Source organism: Mytilus trossulus, unplaced genomic scaffold, assembly GCF_036588685.1.
Source record: "Mytilus trossulus isolate FHL-02 unplaced genomic scaffold, PNRI_Mtr1.1.1.hap1 h1tg000158l__unscaffolded, whole genome shotgun sequence".
Taxonomy (NCBI): Eukaryota; Metazoa; Mollusca; class Bivalvia; order Mytilida; family Mytilidae; genus Mytilus; species Mytilus trossulus.
The window spans coordinates 4,247,411-4,265,152 of record NW_026963304.1 but is presented as its reverse complement, the minus strand read 5'-3'; the positions used below and the strand labels follow the sequence as shown (position 1 = coordinate 4,265,152).

Here is a 17,742-nt window from a genome sequence, read left to right as displayed (position 1 = left end):
TATCCTGTGAATTTCTGCCAATATAGGCACACCTCCGTTATATGGAGTAAAACAATAAAAAATAGTTCCACCACCGCAACAGTATAGAATATCAATCCATCAATATATATATACACTATGAGGATTATGTACACAGTTCACAGTTTTTGATATTTATTTATCCTTTTATATGTAAAAGATAAAAATTGTCTTTATACTATTAAAATTCTATTTATAAAACTTAATATTAAGCCTAGGCGATCTGCAAAAACTCTATTGTAATTTATAAATTAATTGTCTACACAAAGGTTCAATTCTATAGCTTATATCATTTTCTGACTCAGCACTGCAAGCATAGTGGAATGGATTAATAATTAGTTGCAAAATGTCAAGCTGACTATTAGAATGTTGCAAAGCAGGAAGCTCACTACATTTATATATAATGTTTTTCAAAATTGGTGTACGAAATTGGTCAAGTGCTCTACAACACAGCAAGAAATGTGAAAGTGATTCTTCTGCTTGGTCACATAATTTACAAGTTGGATCAACGTTGTTTTGATTGTAAGCTGCCCTATTCGTTTGTAGAATGTAGGTTCCAGTTGCAATTTTTATTCTTATTGGAATTCTATTGATGTCTCTTTGATTAGCACTGTTCGCTAAGGCCAAAGGATGAATTTTCCCAACTTTAAATAAAGATGTTGGAATGTATTTCAAGCTTGAGTAATACATTATTTCTTCATTAATTCTTGTTGTCCAATATTTATGTACTGCTGTGGTAGTCAATTTCTTCCATTTTCCTTTTGACATATCAATATAAAGTAGTGATAATGGGTTTTCTAGACTATATTTGATACATATCTTTTTCATGTCTATAAACCAGCTGTTACTATCAAAGCTCTTAATCTGTAGTTGTCTTTCTGCTAGCTTCCACTCAGATGAATTTTTATTTGATCTTGCAATATTTCCAAACAATGATAGGATTTTTAAGTGTATTTCTGCTTCTATAGGTAGTAAACCAGATATTAAGTATACAGCAGGGTCAGCCACATTAATATTTAGTGAAAGAATTTGCTTAAGTAACTTTTTGTATTGGATCTGTAAATTGTCAAGAATTTTGCCTTTTGGTATCACAATTTCAAGCCCATAGGTTAGTATTGGAAGAATATATGTTCTCAACATTGCAATTGATGTTTCAGGATCAAGACCATTCTCCCCATGTAGACCAGTTCCCATTAGACTGTAGATAGCCCTTCTGTTTTTTTTTAAATTTTCGTCAACAGTTGTTTGTGCAGAATTGTTTTGAGATCTCGTTATTCCAATATGTGAAGCTTTGTCTACCACTGGCATTACAGTATCGTTCAATTTCCAAAATCCTAAATTAGTTTCTATAGTTTTAGCTTTGCTTTTTACAGGTAAAATTACGCTTTTTGAAGGTTGTAGATGGTATCCTTCGCGCTTACTGAAATCCACGGCTATATCTACCATTGTTTGTATATCTAATGGGTTACAGGCAAGTAGTGCAACATCGTCTGCACATGTCGGTGCACAGCAATTAATGTTTCCAATTTTTCCACCAAGTCCAGAGTCACATAGAAAATTCAAAAGAGGATTTATATATAGTTTATATAAATCAGCACTGAGAGTGCCGCCTTGCCGAACACCTTGTTCTATTTTAAAGAAATCTTCTGAGAAGCTATTGTCCCATTTGACATATGACACTGCATTTTGGTAAAGATTGTCTATCAATAATATTGATTGATTTGAAAAACCATATTGATGAAGTCTTTTAATTAAGTTTGCGTGAACCACTACATCGAAGGCATATTTTGCATCCAGGAGGCCTATATATGTTGGGCGCTTAAGATCTTTATTCTCTCTTTCAAATTCTTCTACTATAAGTTCACAAAGTAATGGTGATGAATTTTCTGTGAAACCTCTTTGTAACGGATTTTGACATATTATTATTTTACAGTTCTCTCTAAATTTTAGTATCTTCTCGATAACTTTTGAGAATGTTGGTGTTACAGTAATTCCTCTGTAGTTTTTTGCATTTTTACATTCTCCTTTATTTTTAAATACCGGAAAGAGGGTTCCAATTTTGAGTGAATCAGGAATAAAATGTTTTTCAAATGATTTGTTGATTAAAGCTTGTAAGTATGTTAAAAGGTTGGCACCGCCGTGGATAATATTCTCAGCTGTAATGCCATAGAAATCTGCTGCCTTGTTTCGGTTCAGACTGTTTATAGCTTTTAAAATTTCTTCCTGTGTTACATTAACATGAATAAATTGCTCACTGCAGAGTTCAATGATGTTTTTATATTCATTTTCAGTATTCTTTAGATAATTGGAATCAAAATTTTCATCAAGAGTGTTTTCTGCTAGTTGACCAAAATGTATTTTCCACCCCTCCATTATTTGCTCTGGAGTGTTATAAATGTTATCACCTACATTCAGCTCATCTATACGTCTAGATAGTTTTCCACGTTGCTTGTTGATAAGTTTATAGAAGAGAGTTTTGTTTGATGAACTTGCTTCAATAATTTCATTTCTTTCTTGCATGCGTTTTTGTGCAATTTCCAATCTACAAGTTTTTCTCAGTTCCTGTGTTGTAATTTTCTTTTCAAGTAGAAAAGGATCTAAGCAATCAGTAGTTGGCCGTCCATTTGCTTTCCAATAATAAAATGCTGATTTCTTATTCTTAATAGCTTTTAAAATTTCTTCAGACGTTACTTTTGATTTTGGTTTATTCTTTCGAATTTTTGGTTTTTGTGCTATCTCATTGGTGGCTTTTGTTATTACAGCTGTTATATCATGAAAACCTGTTTCTATATCATCTTTTGTATTTATAACTTTTAAAGATGTAATAAGTTCCTCATTAATTATCTCAGTGAACTTCAACAAGTCTGCTTTATCCCATTTAACTTTCATTTTAGTCTTAAATTCTGTTTTCGTATTTGAACTCTTAGTTGTTTTGAAATCCAAAGACAATAGAAGAGGATAATGGTCAGAAACATTCCCAACTAAATCACATTTCCTAATATTAATGATTGATTCTTTAAAAGTTTCTTGAAAAAGTATATAGTCGATTGCAGTACAATCACTCCCATTAGCGCTAATGAATGTTTTTCCAGTATCTTTTGTACACAGACAGTGTTCGTCCATAAATGACACTATATATTTCTGTCTTATCGAGTCATTAGATCCAAAGATTTCCTCATTAAAGTCACCACCTATTATTATTTGGTGTGTTAGTTCATAGGTTGTCAATATTTCATTCAAAAGATCTAGACATTCTTGAAATTCTGTTTGACTATTTGTTGAACCTTTACACGGCAAATATACTGAAATGACTAATAAATTTGGGTCACCATTGATCTCTATGCATTGTATACGATTATTTCCTATAGACAGTGGAGTGACTATGGAGTCAAGATTTTTCTTCCATAGTATAGCAGTCCCACCATAACCTCTTGGCATTCTCCATGGAGTAATTGGGTCGCTGGAGTCTACTGCTTTACCAACACCCTTATAATCAAGTAGAATGTCATTCAAGTATGTAATACAATACATTTCAATGCAAATGCAATATGTGTTTATTGAACCAATAACAAAAGATCAACTTTAATAGTGTTTTGAACAGAAACGTGTTAACGTCATGCAAACTTGTGTTTACGTTTCTACCTAGGTATGTAAGTGTTTACTGATAATGCGAATCTTTGCGAATAACGCAAACATTTGAGTTATCTCTATAGCAAAATTATATAAGATATCGTATATAAAAATTGTTTATAAGATATCTCATATACTTTAGAAGATATCTTATAAACTTTAGAAGATATCTTATAAAGTATATAAGATATCTTATAAATTTTAGGAGATATCTTATATAACATTAAAGATATCTTATATAATATATAAGATATCTCATAAAAATGAAATTAAATCAGATATCTTATATATTATAGGAAGTATCTTATTTAGTTTATAAAATATCTCCTAAAGTTTATAAGATATCTTATATAGTTTACAAGATATCTTATATAGTTTATCAGATATCTGATATAATTGTCTTTATTAGATATCTCATAAACTATATAAGATATCTTATAAACTATATGAGATATCTTATAAACTACATTAGATATCGTATAAATTATATAAGATATCTTATATAAAAATTGTTAATAAGATATCTCATAAACTTTAGAAGATATCTTATAAACTTTAGAAGATATCTTATAAAGTATATAAGATATCATATAAACTTTAGAAGATATCTTATAAAGTATATAAGATATCATATAAACTTTATGAGTTATCTTATATATAACATTAAAGATATATCATATAACATTAAAGATATCTTATATAATAAATGAGATATCTTATAAAAATGAAATTATATAAAATATCTTAAATATTATATTATAGGAAATATCTTGAAATTCGAATTCGCATTTTATCCCTATGTTCTATGTTTAGCCATGGCAGCCATCTTGGTTGGTATGCCGAGTCACCGGACACATTTTTTAAACAAGATACCCTAATGATGATTATGACTAAGTTTTGTTTAATTTGGCCCAGCAGTTTCAGAGGAGAAGATTTTTGTAAAAGATTACTAAGATTTACGAAAAATGGTTAAAAATTGACTATAAAGGGCAATAACTCCTTAAGGGGTCAACTGACCATTTTGGTAATGTTTGACTTATTTGTAATTCTTAATTTGCTGAACATTGTTGCTGTTTACAGTTTATCTCTATCTATAATAATATTCAAGATAATAACTAAAAACAGCAAAATTTCGTTAAAATTACCAATTCAGGGGTAGCAACCCAACAACAGGTTGTCCGATTCATCTCAAAATTTCAGGGCAGATAGATCTTGACCTGATAAATAATCATGTCAGATTTGCTCTAAATACTTTGGTTTTTGAGATATAAGCCAAAAACTGCATTTTACCCCTATGTTCTTTTTTAGCCATGGCGGCCATATTGGTTGGTAAGCCGCGTCACCGGACACATTTTTAAATCTTGATACTCTAATGATGATTGTGGCCAAGTTTGGTTTGATTTGGCTCAGTAGTTTCAGAGGAGAAGATTTTTGTAAAAGTTAACGACGACGGACGACGACGGCGGATGCCGGACGCCATGTGATGGGAAAAGCTCACCTGGCCCGAAGTGAGCTAAAAATTAGGCAATGGAATAACAAGACTACATTGAAAATCAGTCAAAAGCAGAGGCGGATTTAGGGGGGCAGGGGGGCCCGCCCCACCCCTTTTTGGGAAAAAAATTGGTTGCTTATATAGGAAATCACTGAAGAGTGACTGGAACGGGCCACCTCTTAGGTCAGTCAGTGGGCCCCCACTTATGAAAATTTCTGGATCCGCCACTGAATAGAACTATGTTTGTGAGTTTTTCTATTGAATTTCTCAGAGAAAATAAACCCATAACACATTAACAGAATGTTATTTCCTGTGAACAACGGTCCGTGAACAACACATAACTCACCAACTGTGTTCGTACTTCGTCTGGCTGAAAAAAAAACATCTTATTTACTTTTTCTAATGGAAAACAATCGAAAGCTGCTAATTCAAACAACATATATCTGCTCAAATAAAGATGTTGGCATTTGACCTAATTTCTGACAGTAGTAAATAATGTTTAAAATCCTCTGCTGCGCAAAAAGCAGTAAAAACTCATACGGTCAAAGAAGGAAATTCAATCATTAAAACTTGAATCATCAGTAAATATTTTAATACAGACGTCCAGACAATATATAGCGACATATACAATCTGACAAATTAGGCATTCAAAAGGAATGTGTATTACCTCCCCTTCATCAGAAAAAAATCACAACTTAAAATAATCTCCATTTGATTCCGTTGTCTTTTATCAACAAACTTTAAGTTATAAACTGACCTAGTTTGTTCTCCCAGTCCATTCATATTGTCATATAGACCGAAAACTCGGATCCCAACTAAAACAATCCCTCACTGGGTCCTAACTAAAACAATCCCTCACTGGATCCTAACTAAAACAATCCCTCACTGGATCCTAACTAAAACAATCCCTCACTGGATCCTAACTAAAACAATCCCTCACTGGATCCTAACTAAAACAATCCCTCACTGGATCCTAACTAAAACAATCCCTCACTGGATCCTAACTAAAACAATCCCTCACTGGGTCCTAACTAAAACAATCCCTCACTGGGTCCTCACTTAAACAATCCCTCACTGGGTCCTCACTAAAACAATCCCTCACTGGGCCCTCACTAAAACAATCCCTCACTGGATCCTAACTAAAACAATCCCTCACTGGATCCTAACTAAAACAATCCCTCACTGGGTCCTAACTAAAACAATCCCTCACTGGGTCCTCACTAAAACAATCCCTCACTGGGCCCTCACTAAAACAATCCCTCACTGGGCCCTCACTAAAACAATCCCTCACTGGATCCTCACTAAAACAATCCCTCACTGGATCCTAACTAAAACAATCCCTCACTGGATCCTAACTAAAACAATCCCTCACTGGGTCCTAACTAAAACAATCCCCGGCTCACTGGGTCCTCACTAAAACAATCCCTCACTGGGCCCTCACTAAAACAATCCCTCACTGGGCCCTCACTAAAACAATCCCTCACTGGATCCTCACTAAAACAATCCCTCACTGGATCCTAACTAAAACAATCCCTCACTGGGTCCTAACTAAAACAATCCCTCACTGGGCCCTCACTAAAACAATCCCTCACTGGACCCTCACTAAAACAATCCCTCACTGGATCCTAACTAAAACAATCCCTCACTGGGTCCTCACTAAAACAATCCCTCACTGGGTCCTCACTAAAACAATCCCTCACTGGGCCCTCACTAAAACAATCCCTCACTGGATCCTAACTAAAACAATCCCTCACTGGATCCTCACTAAAACAATCCCTCACTGGGTCCTCACTAAAACAATCCCTCACTGGGTCCTAACTAAAACAATCCCTCACTGGATCCTAACTAAAACAATCCCTCACTGGGTCCTAACTAAAACAATCCCTCACTGGATCCTAACTAAAACAATCCCTCACTGGGCCCTAACTAAAACAATTCCTCACTGGGAAGCTCACATTTACCATTTTACCAGATATATCTAAAAATTGAATGTTTGGAAATGAGTTTAATTAACTTTGAACAGATTGAATTAATAGAATATTCATATGCAGCTTTTAACGTTATATTGCTGTGTTTTCCAAGTAATCCACGAAACTTCTTTCTAAATTATTAACATCAATTTTATCAGCAATCAACGCCGTGCTCCAAAATAAGTGTGGAGATATCTTTTCTATAGAGGTGATCTGAATCAGATGTGGATTCTAAAAAAAATCCAGAGTTCTTTAAAGAGTACATGCAATCTAAGACTCTTCCATCTTGCAGTTATATTAAAACATTTGACTTTTCTACACTTTACACGAGTGTTCCCCGTTCCAAACTAAGAGACAAATTGAAAGGGTTGGTCCTGCTCTGTTTCATAAAAAAAAAGAATTGTCAACGCAGATACAAGTACTGTAAATTCAGAAATTATTGCGTGATACGGTGCTTTTTGTCCGCAATTTGCTTTTTGTCCGCTTTTGCTTTTTGTCCGATTATTTTGCTTTTTGTCCGATACTTTTGCTTTTTGTCCGTTGCTTTTTGTCCGTTTTGCTTTTTGTCCGATAATTTTGCTTTTTGTCCGATACTTTTGCTTTTTGTCCGTTGCTTTTTGTCCGTTTTGCTTTTTGTCCGATAATTTTGCTATTTGTCCGACACTTTTGCTTTTTGTCCGTTGCTTTTTGTCCGTTTTGCTTTTTAGCTCACCTGGACCATAGGACTAAGTGAGCTTTTCTCATTTTCTCATTATTCGTCGTCGTCATTAATTTTTACAAAAATCTTCTCTTCTGAAACTACTGGCAAAATTAAAGCAAACATGGTCAAAATCATCCGTAGGGTATTTAGTTTAAACAAAGTATCCGATGACCCCGCCCAATAATTAAGATGGCCGCCATGTCTAAAAATAGAACATCGCATAAAATGTAGATTTTGGCTTATATATTTGAAAAAAAACATAGAGACAATCTAACAAGGGATAAGAACATTTCGCCTCATAAAATTATGTGGACCAGTCAGAACTTTTCATGTGGGACAATATGAGCTCTTAAATTCAAAAAAAGTGGGACAATCTGGAATAAGCCCTACAGACTTGAGCAATTCTAAAATAAACACTGTTGATGTACATGTATCTCTTTTAAATTTTCTATAAAAAAGTGTTTTACATTTACGAATGCACTATATTGTATCTGTATCTAAAATATTAAACGCATTTATTTCGTGATAGAAATTAAGTAAATGCTTAAGTAACCATTTTATTACTTTTCCCCCTCTTTTCGAGTTTGTCAAACGAAAATAAACTACTTTGTTGAAAATGCTGTTGTGTTAACCAAAGTTTCCTTAATCTTTTTACTTGAATAACCTCGAACTTCCTCGTCATTTGGATATAGTTGCTAAATAATTCCGAAATGTATGGATTAATACAGTTTATCTAAATAAATAGCTACACATGTATTACGTAAACTTTGTGATAGTGTTCCAAAAATGAAGTTTGTTTGTTTGTTATATTTGTAATATTTGTAATGTTTAAGAAAAATAAAGTTGTTGGAAATATGACTAAAATATTACCAGACTTAAAAAAGTTTTTTTTTAACTGAAATGTTGCAAAATATTTTGGAGCGACTGTCAATCGGCCATTCGCATATAAGTGCAAATGGTGACTATATATTATTAGCGGGAAGAAGAAACTGTGCGTTTAAGCAATAACATGTCGTAAATGTGTGCACTTCCACATGTAGCAAATGCCGACACCATTTAACATAATGATAAAACTATTCAAACGAGAAAACCATTGATTTACAAAACACTATACGACAAACAAATACAGAAACAAACAACAAATTTTGAATTACAGATTAAAACTCCGTTCCTGGCTTATTCGTATGATTATCATATATAATATTTAGCGCAGTTAAACATCAATTTAGAATTTCAATAACGAAACCATCACTCAAGGATTATTTGATTTGATAAATTTCTAAACTATTCTAAAGTTTCGAGCATATAAAAAAGAAGATGTGGTATGATTGCCAATGAGACAACTATCCACAAAAGACCAAAATGACACAAACATTAACAACTATAGGTCACCGTACGACCTTCAACAATGAGCAAAGCCCATACCGCATAGTCAGCTATAAAAGGCCCCGATAAGACATTGGAAAACAATTCAAACGAGACAACTAACGGCCTTATTTAAGTAAAAAAAATAACGAAAAAAAAATATGTAACACATAAACAAACGACAACCACTGAATTACAGGCTCCTGACTTTGGACAGGCACAGATTTAAATAATATGCCGGAGTTAAACATATTAGCGGGATCCCAACCCTCCCCCTAACCTGGGACAGTGATATAACAGTACAACATAAGAACGAACTATAAAAATCAGTTGAAAAGGCTTAACTCATCAGATAAACACAAATACAAGTGAACGTGGCCGGGTACTTATACATCCCGACACAAAAAGACACAATGAACAGATCTGAGAGTACTCGCAGTTATCTGACAGCTATTTCAAAGCCACTAACAACTAATAAAAATTCATGCCTCTGAAACTTAACGTTCGTTTAAGTCTTTGAATATCCCATGTATTCTACAAATTGGTGTACGTACACCATTGCTCACACGTTTGAGGATGACAGACTAACTTACGACCAGAATAAATAAGAATTAGTCTATATAACAAGATCTAAAATATTTCTGGTGTAAAAGACTTTAACCTCGCCACATTATTTATGTATGTGCCTGTACCAAGTCAGGAGCCTGTAATTCAGTGGTTGTCGTTTGTTTATGGGTTACATATTTGTTTTTCGTTAATTTTTTTACTTAAATAAGGCCGTTAGTTGTCTCGTTTGAATTGTTTTACATTGTCTTATCGGGGCCTTTTATAGCTGACTATGCTGTATGGGCTTTCCTCATTGTTGAAGGCCGTACGGTGACCTAATGCTGTTAATGTCTGTGTCATTTTTGGTCTTTTGTGGATAGTTGTCTCATTGGCAATAATACCACATCTTCTTTTTTATAAGAAAGCCAACTCCTCACACGTACAATATTACTTCATTTTCTTTTTTTCACTCATCTAATTATTATGTCTATTTTAATTCAATATTGTATCCATATAAATGTATATGAACGCTTACATATATATAATTATTGCGATATCATATATAAGAGAGAGGCAAAGTGTACCAAAGGATAATCATCCTAAAAAGGGTTGAAACAAACCAACAAAGCCGCAGCTGAATGAAGAACAACAAGATACACAACAGTCCACAAAACAAATGGTCCGAGAACACAATTAATTCGTAGTGCATTTGTTTTAGAACATAAATGAAAATTAAAAAAAAATCCCACCTGCGCTTTCTCAATGAAACTTTTACAGTGTGTTCTACTAATTTTGGGACAAATTATATCAAAATTATAGAAAACTTCATCGCGTGTAACTCAAAATATGGACAATTTTGTGTTTAGGGTGTCTTGAAATCTTTTGACAGCTTCCGAAGTGCTAATTTTTAACCTTTTTCAGCTGGACCAAATCACTACTTTCCTGTAAAATTCTGGACCCAAATTTTTTTACAGTGTAATTTCACCCCCTCCCCCCCCCCCCCCCCCTACTTACAATTTGAGGTATTAGACAAGGAGAAATAAATTTGGAAGGGGTATAAAAATTATTGGCAAGTAACCCACTGTTATCACTAGGGACTAATAACGAAAATCAAGGGACGACAATTGTGGTCTCGGACGAAATCATTGAAATATAAAATCTGAGCAACAAGAACCAATGCAACTGTGATGATGTATGGTTAACTGGAAGAGTAAGATAATCCTGCTCCGTCCATTAAGTTTTAAAAAGGCATGTATTAAACTCAAACTCTCGAACACGTCGTCTCGGAAGATCTTTATTCCAAGGGGGTCCTTAATAGTTGCTTTTTGATAATCCTATAAGGAGTTTATAATTTAACTCCTTGCGAACACTTTCATAAGGAACGAAAATTCCCATCTGCATCTTTTTGAAAAGATTGCAAATATTGTTTAAATTAAATAGGGTATCCCATTTCCAGCGTCTCGGAAAATCTCATTTTAAGGCACTAGACAATGATTAAATTTGTAGTAATTCGATAATAATACATAGATTTCTCGCGAAAACATCGTTAAGGCGAAATTTAAAGTTTGTCTTGGCTGATTGAAGAAATTTCACAATAAAAACTGAAACGCAAAAACGCAAAAACGCAAAAACGCATAAAGATGTTTATTCAGGACAATAACTTCTATAAAACAACAGCAGAAATACATATATTGTATCACCAATGGAGGTTGTAAAATACTGTAGGTGATACTTAAACGTAATGTTCTATTTATTTTTTTTGTCGTTAAGGGGACTGGAGGGTATTAATCCATTATTTTTTTTAAATATACGTGTAGGATTTTGCTTGTTTTTCTATAGATGAACTTTTATCATATACTTAATAGAAAAATCAAATAAAAAATTGGGGTTATCGTTCACTTAAGCTCACAATCTGCCCTCGAAAGAAGCAACCATTTTTGTTGAGGTACTTTTTTTAAGTTGAACTAATAGGCGAAATAGAGAGATATATATATATATATATATCGAAATAAAAAAAGAACTAAATTACAGAAATCTATTTAATTTTACAACTGTTTAGTTTACGTAAAACATATTTGAAAAATATCTATAGGTCACCGATGAGTTGAAAAAGACATTTTAATTCTAATGCCAAAACAAAATGTCATGATTGCACTAAAGGGAGACAATTTGGAGCTTTTACAGTGATATACACATTTGAAAAATAAATCTGAGGCCAAAATCATTCGATTTTTTTAGTTGATTTTTGAGCCAATTCAGAAAGTTATAATTAATAGTGTAATAAATAAAATTTGTAATGAAAACAAAAATGATAAAATTTTTGCTGAAATTACCCTCGAGCCTCCGAAAGAGCAAGGACTGCACAAAAAAAGGAATCTTCCTTTAACGGGAACAACTCTTGAAATCATCGGCTATTCGTCGATGACAACAGGCTATTTATTTCTGAAATCTAAATTTTGTTTTGCTGTTCTGAGTGTTCAAGATGTTACATGCAGCTAAAATATTGGTAAAACATTTGAAAAAATACTGATCTGTATAAAATTTACACAAAAGTAAACGAATGAAAGCCACTGGAATGCAGTCCAGGACTCGGATAAATAAGCACATTTAAACAAGAGTGCACATACTGAAAAATCTCGCCTACTTTACTCATCATTAATATTATGTTGATAGCCCTTAGTATAAAGATTTATTACAACTGCCACATAAACTTAACATTAACCAAGATAGCTAAACAAAGGCCAAATGAATTATGAAAATGAGGTAAAGGTCAGACGAACCATACCAGGCAGACATGAACAGCTAACAATTCTTCGATAAAACAAATATACTTGACCTATTATTTATAGTTTAAGAAAAACAGACCAAAACACAAAAACTTAACACTGTGCAATGAACCGTGAAATTGAGGTCATGGTCAAATAAAACCTGGGAGACTTACATATAGATCATAAGATATTTTCATGCACCAAATATAGTGACCTTTGGCATATAATATAGATAAAAAGACCAAAACTCAAAAACTGAACTTTGATTACTGAACCATGAAAATGAGGTCAAGGTCAGATGATATCTTCCCGCTAGACATGTACACCTTACAATCATTCCATACAACAAATATTGTAGACTTATTGCATAAAGTATGAGAAAAACAAACCAAGACAGAAAAATTCAACTATAACCGCTGAACCGTGAAAATGAGGTCAAGGTCAGATGACACCTGCCAGTTGGACATGTACATCTTACAGTCCTTCCATACACCGAAGCCCTGTTGCTTATAGTATCTGAGATGTGGACTTGACCACCAAAACTTATTCTAACCTTTGTTCACTGATCCACGAAATGAAGTCGAGGTCAGGTGAAAACTCTCTGACGGGCATGAGTAACCTTGCAAGGTACGCACATACCAAATATAGTTATCCTATTACTAATAATAAGAGAGAATTCAACATTACAAAAATTCTGAACTTTTTTTTCAAGTAATCACTGAACCATGAAAATGAGGTTAAGGACATTGGAAATGTGACTGACAGAAACTTCGTCACATGAGGCATCTATATGCAGAGTATGAAGCATCCAGTTCTTCCACCTTCTAAAATATTAAGCTTTTCAGAAGTTAACTTACGCCGCCGGATCACTATTCATATGTCGAGCTTTCTGCAACAAAAGTTACAGGCTCGACTAAAATGACAGGTTATATGAACTGAGTATGAATAAAAGCACAAGTCTAACACTTGCTTTTTAAAAAATTAAAATCTTTATTTAAAATGGTAATCTTTAAACAAACAAAAATTGAATATGAAAATTTACAATTCCAACAATAGATCGATATTAAACAGAAATGTTACATTATCTTTTTTCGGCTACAATTGGTATATGCACCATCCAAATGTCAAAATATCAACATAGAGAATTTACAAAGAATGTTTCTGTTAGGTTGTGCAACTAAATCTCTACAGCAAATGGTAGTGAGTACTAGTGACAACACTAGATGTTTATTAGGATCCAGCGAAAAGCCATGCTTTTGTTCACGAAGGTAGCAAATTGTCGGTGTGACTATCGCTGACGGCTTTTGGTAACACACGATATGGTTGTTTGTCATGTTGTTATCACCAAGGGAAGGTCATTGTGCTCTTAATTTCCATACAAACTGATATAGCTCCAAAGGTTTAACAATGAACACCAATGGACACTCATGTCAATTGGAAGGCCACGCGGAATCAATATCGGAGATGTTAAAGACAAATGCATCGGTCATGCTGGGCTTTTGTTGCTTAATGTCTAAATGGACATGGCCTATAATTAAAAGATCCTTTTGCGGAATTTGTGGATTATTTGGTCAACTGTATACAGTCTACGAGCAATTGCATCCTGGGAAAAGCCTCATTAGATAAACCCCAATTTGTTTGTAATTGGTTGTCAGAAAGACCTGGCATATAATCTTATATTTATTGAACTTACTTACTTACAATAAGGGATAAGCCAGCGAGTAAGTCAGCAAAGGATTAGGGAAGTAACTTGGTATATAAAAAAGTCGAAATGAACAATTGCCGGCTGGCCAAGAGATTCTCCACGTGGGGTATGATGCCAGAGGTAGAGGTAGGCATTGCCTTAAAAAAGGCACAGATCACTTAGGCCCAAGACCCGTACGAGTTTGACAACTATAAATTAAAAGGGTAAGGTGGTACCTCTGTTTGCAACGAGGTCGAAATTCACTTTAATAATTTCCGGCTGGCCAAACTAAAAGATTCTCCACGTAGGCCATTTTACCAGAGATAGAGGAGGGCATTGCCATACACATTTCTTATAGCACTTATGCCCTAGACCCGTACGAGTTTGACAATAATGAATCAAAAGGGGGAGATGGTACCTCTGTTTACAACAAAGTCGAAATAAAGTATTGCCGGCTGGCCAAACTAAGAGTTTCTCCACGTAGGCCAGTTTACCAGAGATAGATATGGTAATTGCCTTTAAAATGGCATATAACACTAATTCCAAAGACCTGTACGATTTTGCCTGCAAGGGGTTAAAAATAAAAGGTGTTACCATTGTTTACAACGAAGTCGAAATAAACCTCTACCTCTGGTATGATGATCCACGTAGAGAATCCCGGAGTTTGGCCTACCGGCTACAGTTATTTTGACTTTAATGTGAACAGAGGTACCACCTCCTCATTCTAGCTCTGTACTGACAAACTCGTACGGGTATTCCATATAAGTGCTATAGGCTATTTTAAAGGCAATGACCACCTATACCTCTGGTAGCATGGCCCATGTGGTGAATCTCGTAGTTTGAACAGCCGGCAATATTTCATAACGACTTTGCGATATACTTAGGTGCCCCCCCTTACCCTTTGCTGAATAACTTACACGGGTCTGGGACATACGTGTTATGGCTATGTTAGAGGTAATGCCTACCTCATCCTCTGATATAATACCCCGCGTATAGAATCTCTTAGTAAGGCCAGTCGGCTTAATTTATATATTTTTTGTAAAAAGAGGCATCGCATCCCCCCTTTAACCTTTTGCTGACAAACTCGTACAGGTCTAGGGCTTTAGTTTTATCAGCCATTTAAAAGGCAATGCACACATTTAACCTAGGATTAATGGCCAATTTGGAGAATCTCGTACTTACGCAAGCCGGCAATAATTTATTTCGACTTCTTTGTAATCAGAGGTTCCAACTCCCTTTTAAACCCTTTGATGATACCGCGTACTTAGGGAATAAGTGATGTAGGCCATTTTAGAGGCAATGACAACCTCTACCTCTTAGCCATCCAGCAATAGTTTAGTTCGACTTAATTATATACTAGGGTACCAACCTTACACTTTGCTGACTAACTCGTACGGGTCTAGGTCATACGTACTCATGGTCATTTTATAGAGGCAATCCCTTCCTCTACCTCTCATATTATGACCCGCGTGGATAATTTCTTAGTTTAGCCAGCGGGCAACAGTTTATTTTAACTTCGTTATATACCGGGGTAATTCATCCCCCTTTTAACTCATTGTTTACAAACTCGTTCGGGTCTATAGCATAAGTGTTATGAGCCATTTTTAAGAGAATGACTACTCCAACATCTAGTATAAGGGCGCACCTAAAAATGTCTTAGTTTGGGCAGCCGTCACTATTTTTGGTGGACTGTGTGATATACTAGAGTAGTCCCCGTACCCTCTTCCGACCAATTCGTACGGGTCGAGGACATAAGTGCCATGGCCCATGGACCATTTAAGAGGCACTGCCTTCCTATACCTCTGGTATAATGGCCAACGTGGAGAATCTCTTAGTTTGAAGAGCTGGCAATAATGAGGCGAAACTCATGCCCCTTTTAATTCGTTGCTGATAAACTCGTGTAGATCCAGGACATAAGTGCTATAAGCCATTTATAAGGGTTTGACTACCTCTACTTCTGGTATAATGGCATACCTGGAGTATCTCTTGATTTAGCCAGCTTTCAATAGTTGTTTTTTAGACTTAGGGAGTTACAAGAGTATTCCCCTTGCCCTCTGTTGACCAACACCTACGGGTCTAGGATATTAGCGCTTCGAGCCATTTTAGAGGTAATGCGATATATTGTAAAAGACATGAAATTTCATGTACAAATCATTTATAATATGAGTATGGTCTGTATTTAACTCCTAAAAGGACATGGTATTTTGAAGTTCAAAATGAAACCTGCCAAAAATATACACATTTTATATCGGACATAAAGCAAAATTATCGGACAAAAAGCAAAACGGACAAAAAGCAACGGACAAAAAGCAAAAGTTTCGGACAAAAAGCAAAATAATCGGACAAAAGGCAAAACGGACAAAAAGCAACGGACAAAAAGCAAAAGTTTCGGACAAAAAGCAAAATAATCGGACAAAAGGCAAAACGGACAAAAAGCAACGGACAAAAAGCAAAAGTTTCGGACAAAAAGCAAAATTATCGGACAAAAAGCAAAAGCGGACAAAAAGCGAATTGCGGACAAAAAGCACCGTATCAATTGCGTGCATTTTTTATTGCGATTTTGCAAGAAAGGACAATTACTGCGACTATGAAAAATAAAGCGATGCAGGTTTATATTTCAGTAATCAGAATGCGAGTTGTCGGTTGCTTTACTCCGCATGAGCACAAACAGGCTATATCGCGGCGAGAGCTTATTCGCATAATTTTGCAATTTAAAGCATATTTTAAAATCAGACAAAAGGTCCTTCAATAAACTAAAATTCTAGACTAAAGCAAATTGATTATTTACAAATAAAAATCAACAGTAAGATTACGTGATAAAAATTAAAATCGATTTAAATATAATAACATTTTTATATTTTGTAATAAATTCCAATTTTTTTTAAGAATAAAACAATATTTGTAAATGGAACATTATTAAATAAATCATACATATTATTGACATTGAAATGCTTCTTACGAATATCAGCAAAGACAATACAATTAATTTAAACAATAATTTCTGAATTTGTTTTAGTGAGAGGTAAATTGTACTTCGTTAAAAATCGCTCTTTTTTTAAACAAATACAGATCTGTCAATGAGAGTTCTCGCAGTAACTGAAAGCTAGTTCAGAGCCAATAACAACTAATAAAAAAATCATGTATCATAGACCCCGTTTACACTGGCAACGAATTTAAATCGATCTTTATTTGAATCGATCTTAAAAAAGACCCCTGGGTTGAGTTCAATATCGTAGCATCTACGTAGTTGCTATCAATATATATGTAACAACTAGTCTATATAGCTACACGTTCAATAGTAAAAATCTACGTAGCACTACGTAGCAGCTACGATATTGAACGCGGCCTTCGCGTTTACATTGCACAAGCAAGATCGATCGAGATCGATCTTAGTTAATCCAGTGCGTTTACTCTACAACATAAAAAGAACCGGTCTGACATTTATTTTCCTATCTAAATATAACATACACCTAAAAAAAGATCGATCGCGGTCGATCTAAGCGTTTACATCAAAAACAAGATCGATTCAAATAAGATCGATCGCGGTCGATCTAAGCGTTTACATCAAA

At 34.5% G+C, this 17,742-nt stretch overlaps 1 protein-coding gene across 1 annotated transcript; it reads right to left on the bottom strand.

The window, feature by feature from the left end:
- Positions 1-252: 252 nt before the first annotated feature.
- LOC134700571 (uncharacterized) lies at positions 253-3,549 on the bottom strand. Its single transcript, XM_063561948.1, has one exon. The coding sequence runs from the start codon at positions 3,547-3,549 to the stop codon at positions 253-255; it is 3,297 nt and encodes a 1,098-aa protein (XP_063418018.1).
- Between the last annotated feature and the right edge of the window lie 14,193 nt (positions 3,550-17,742).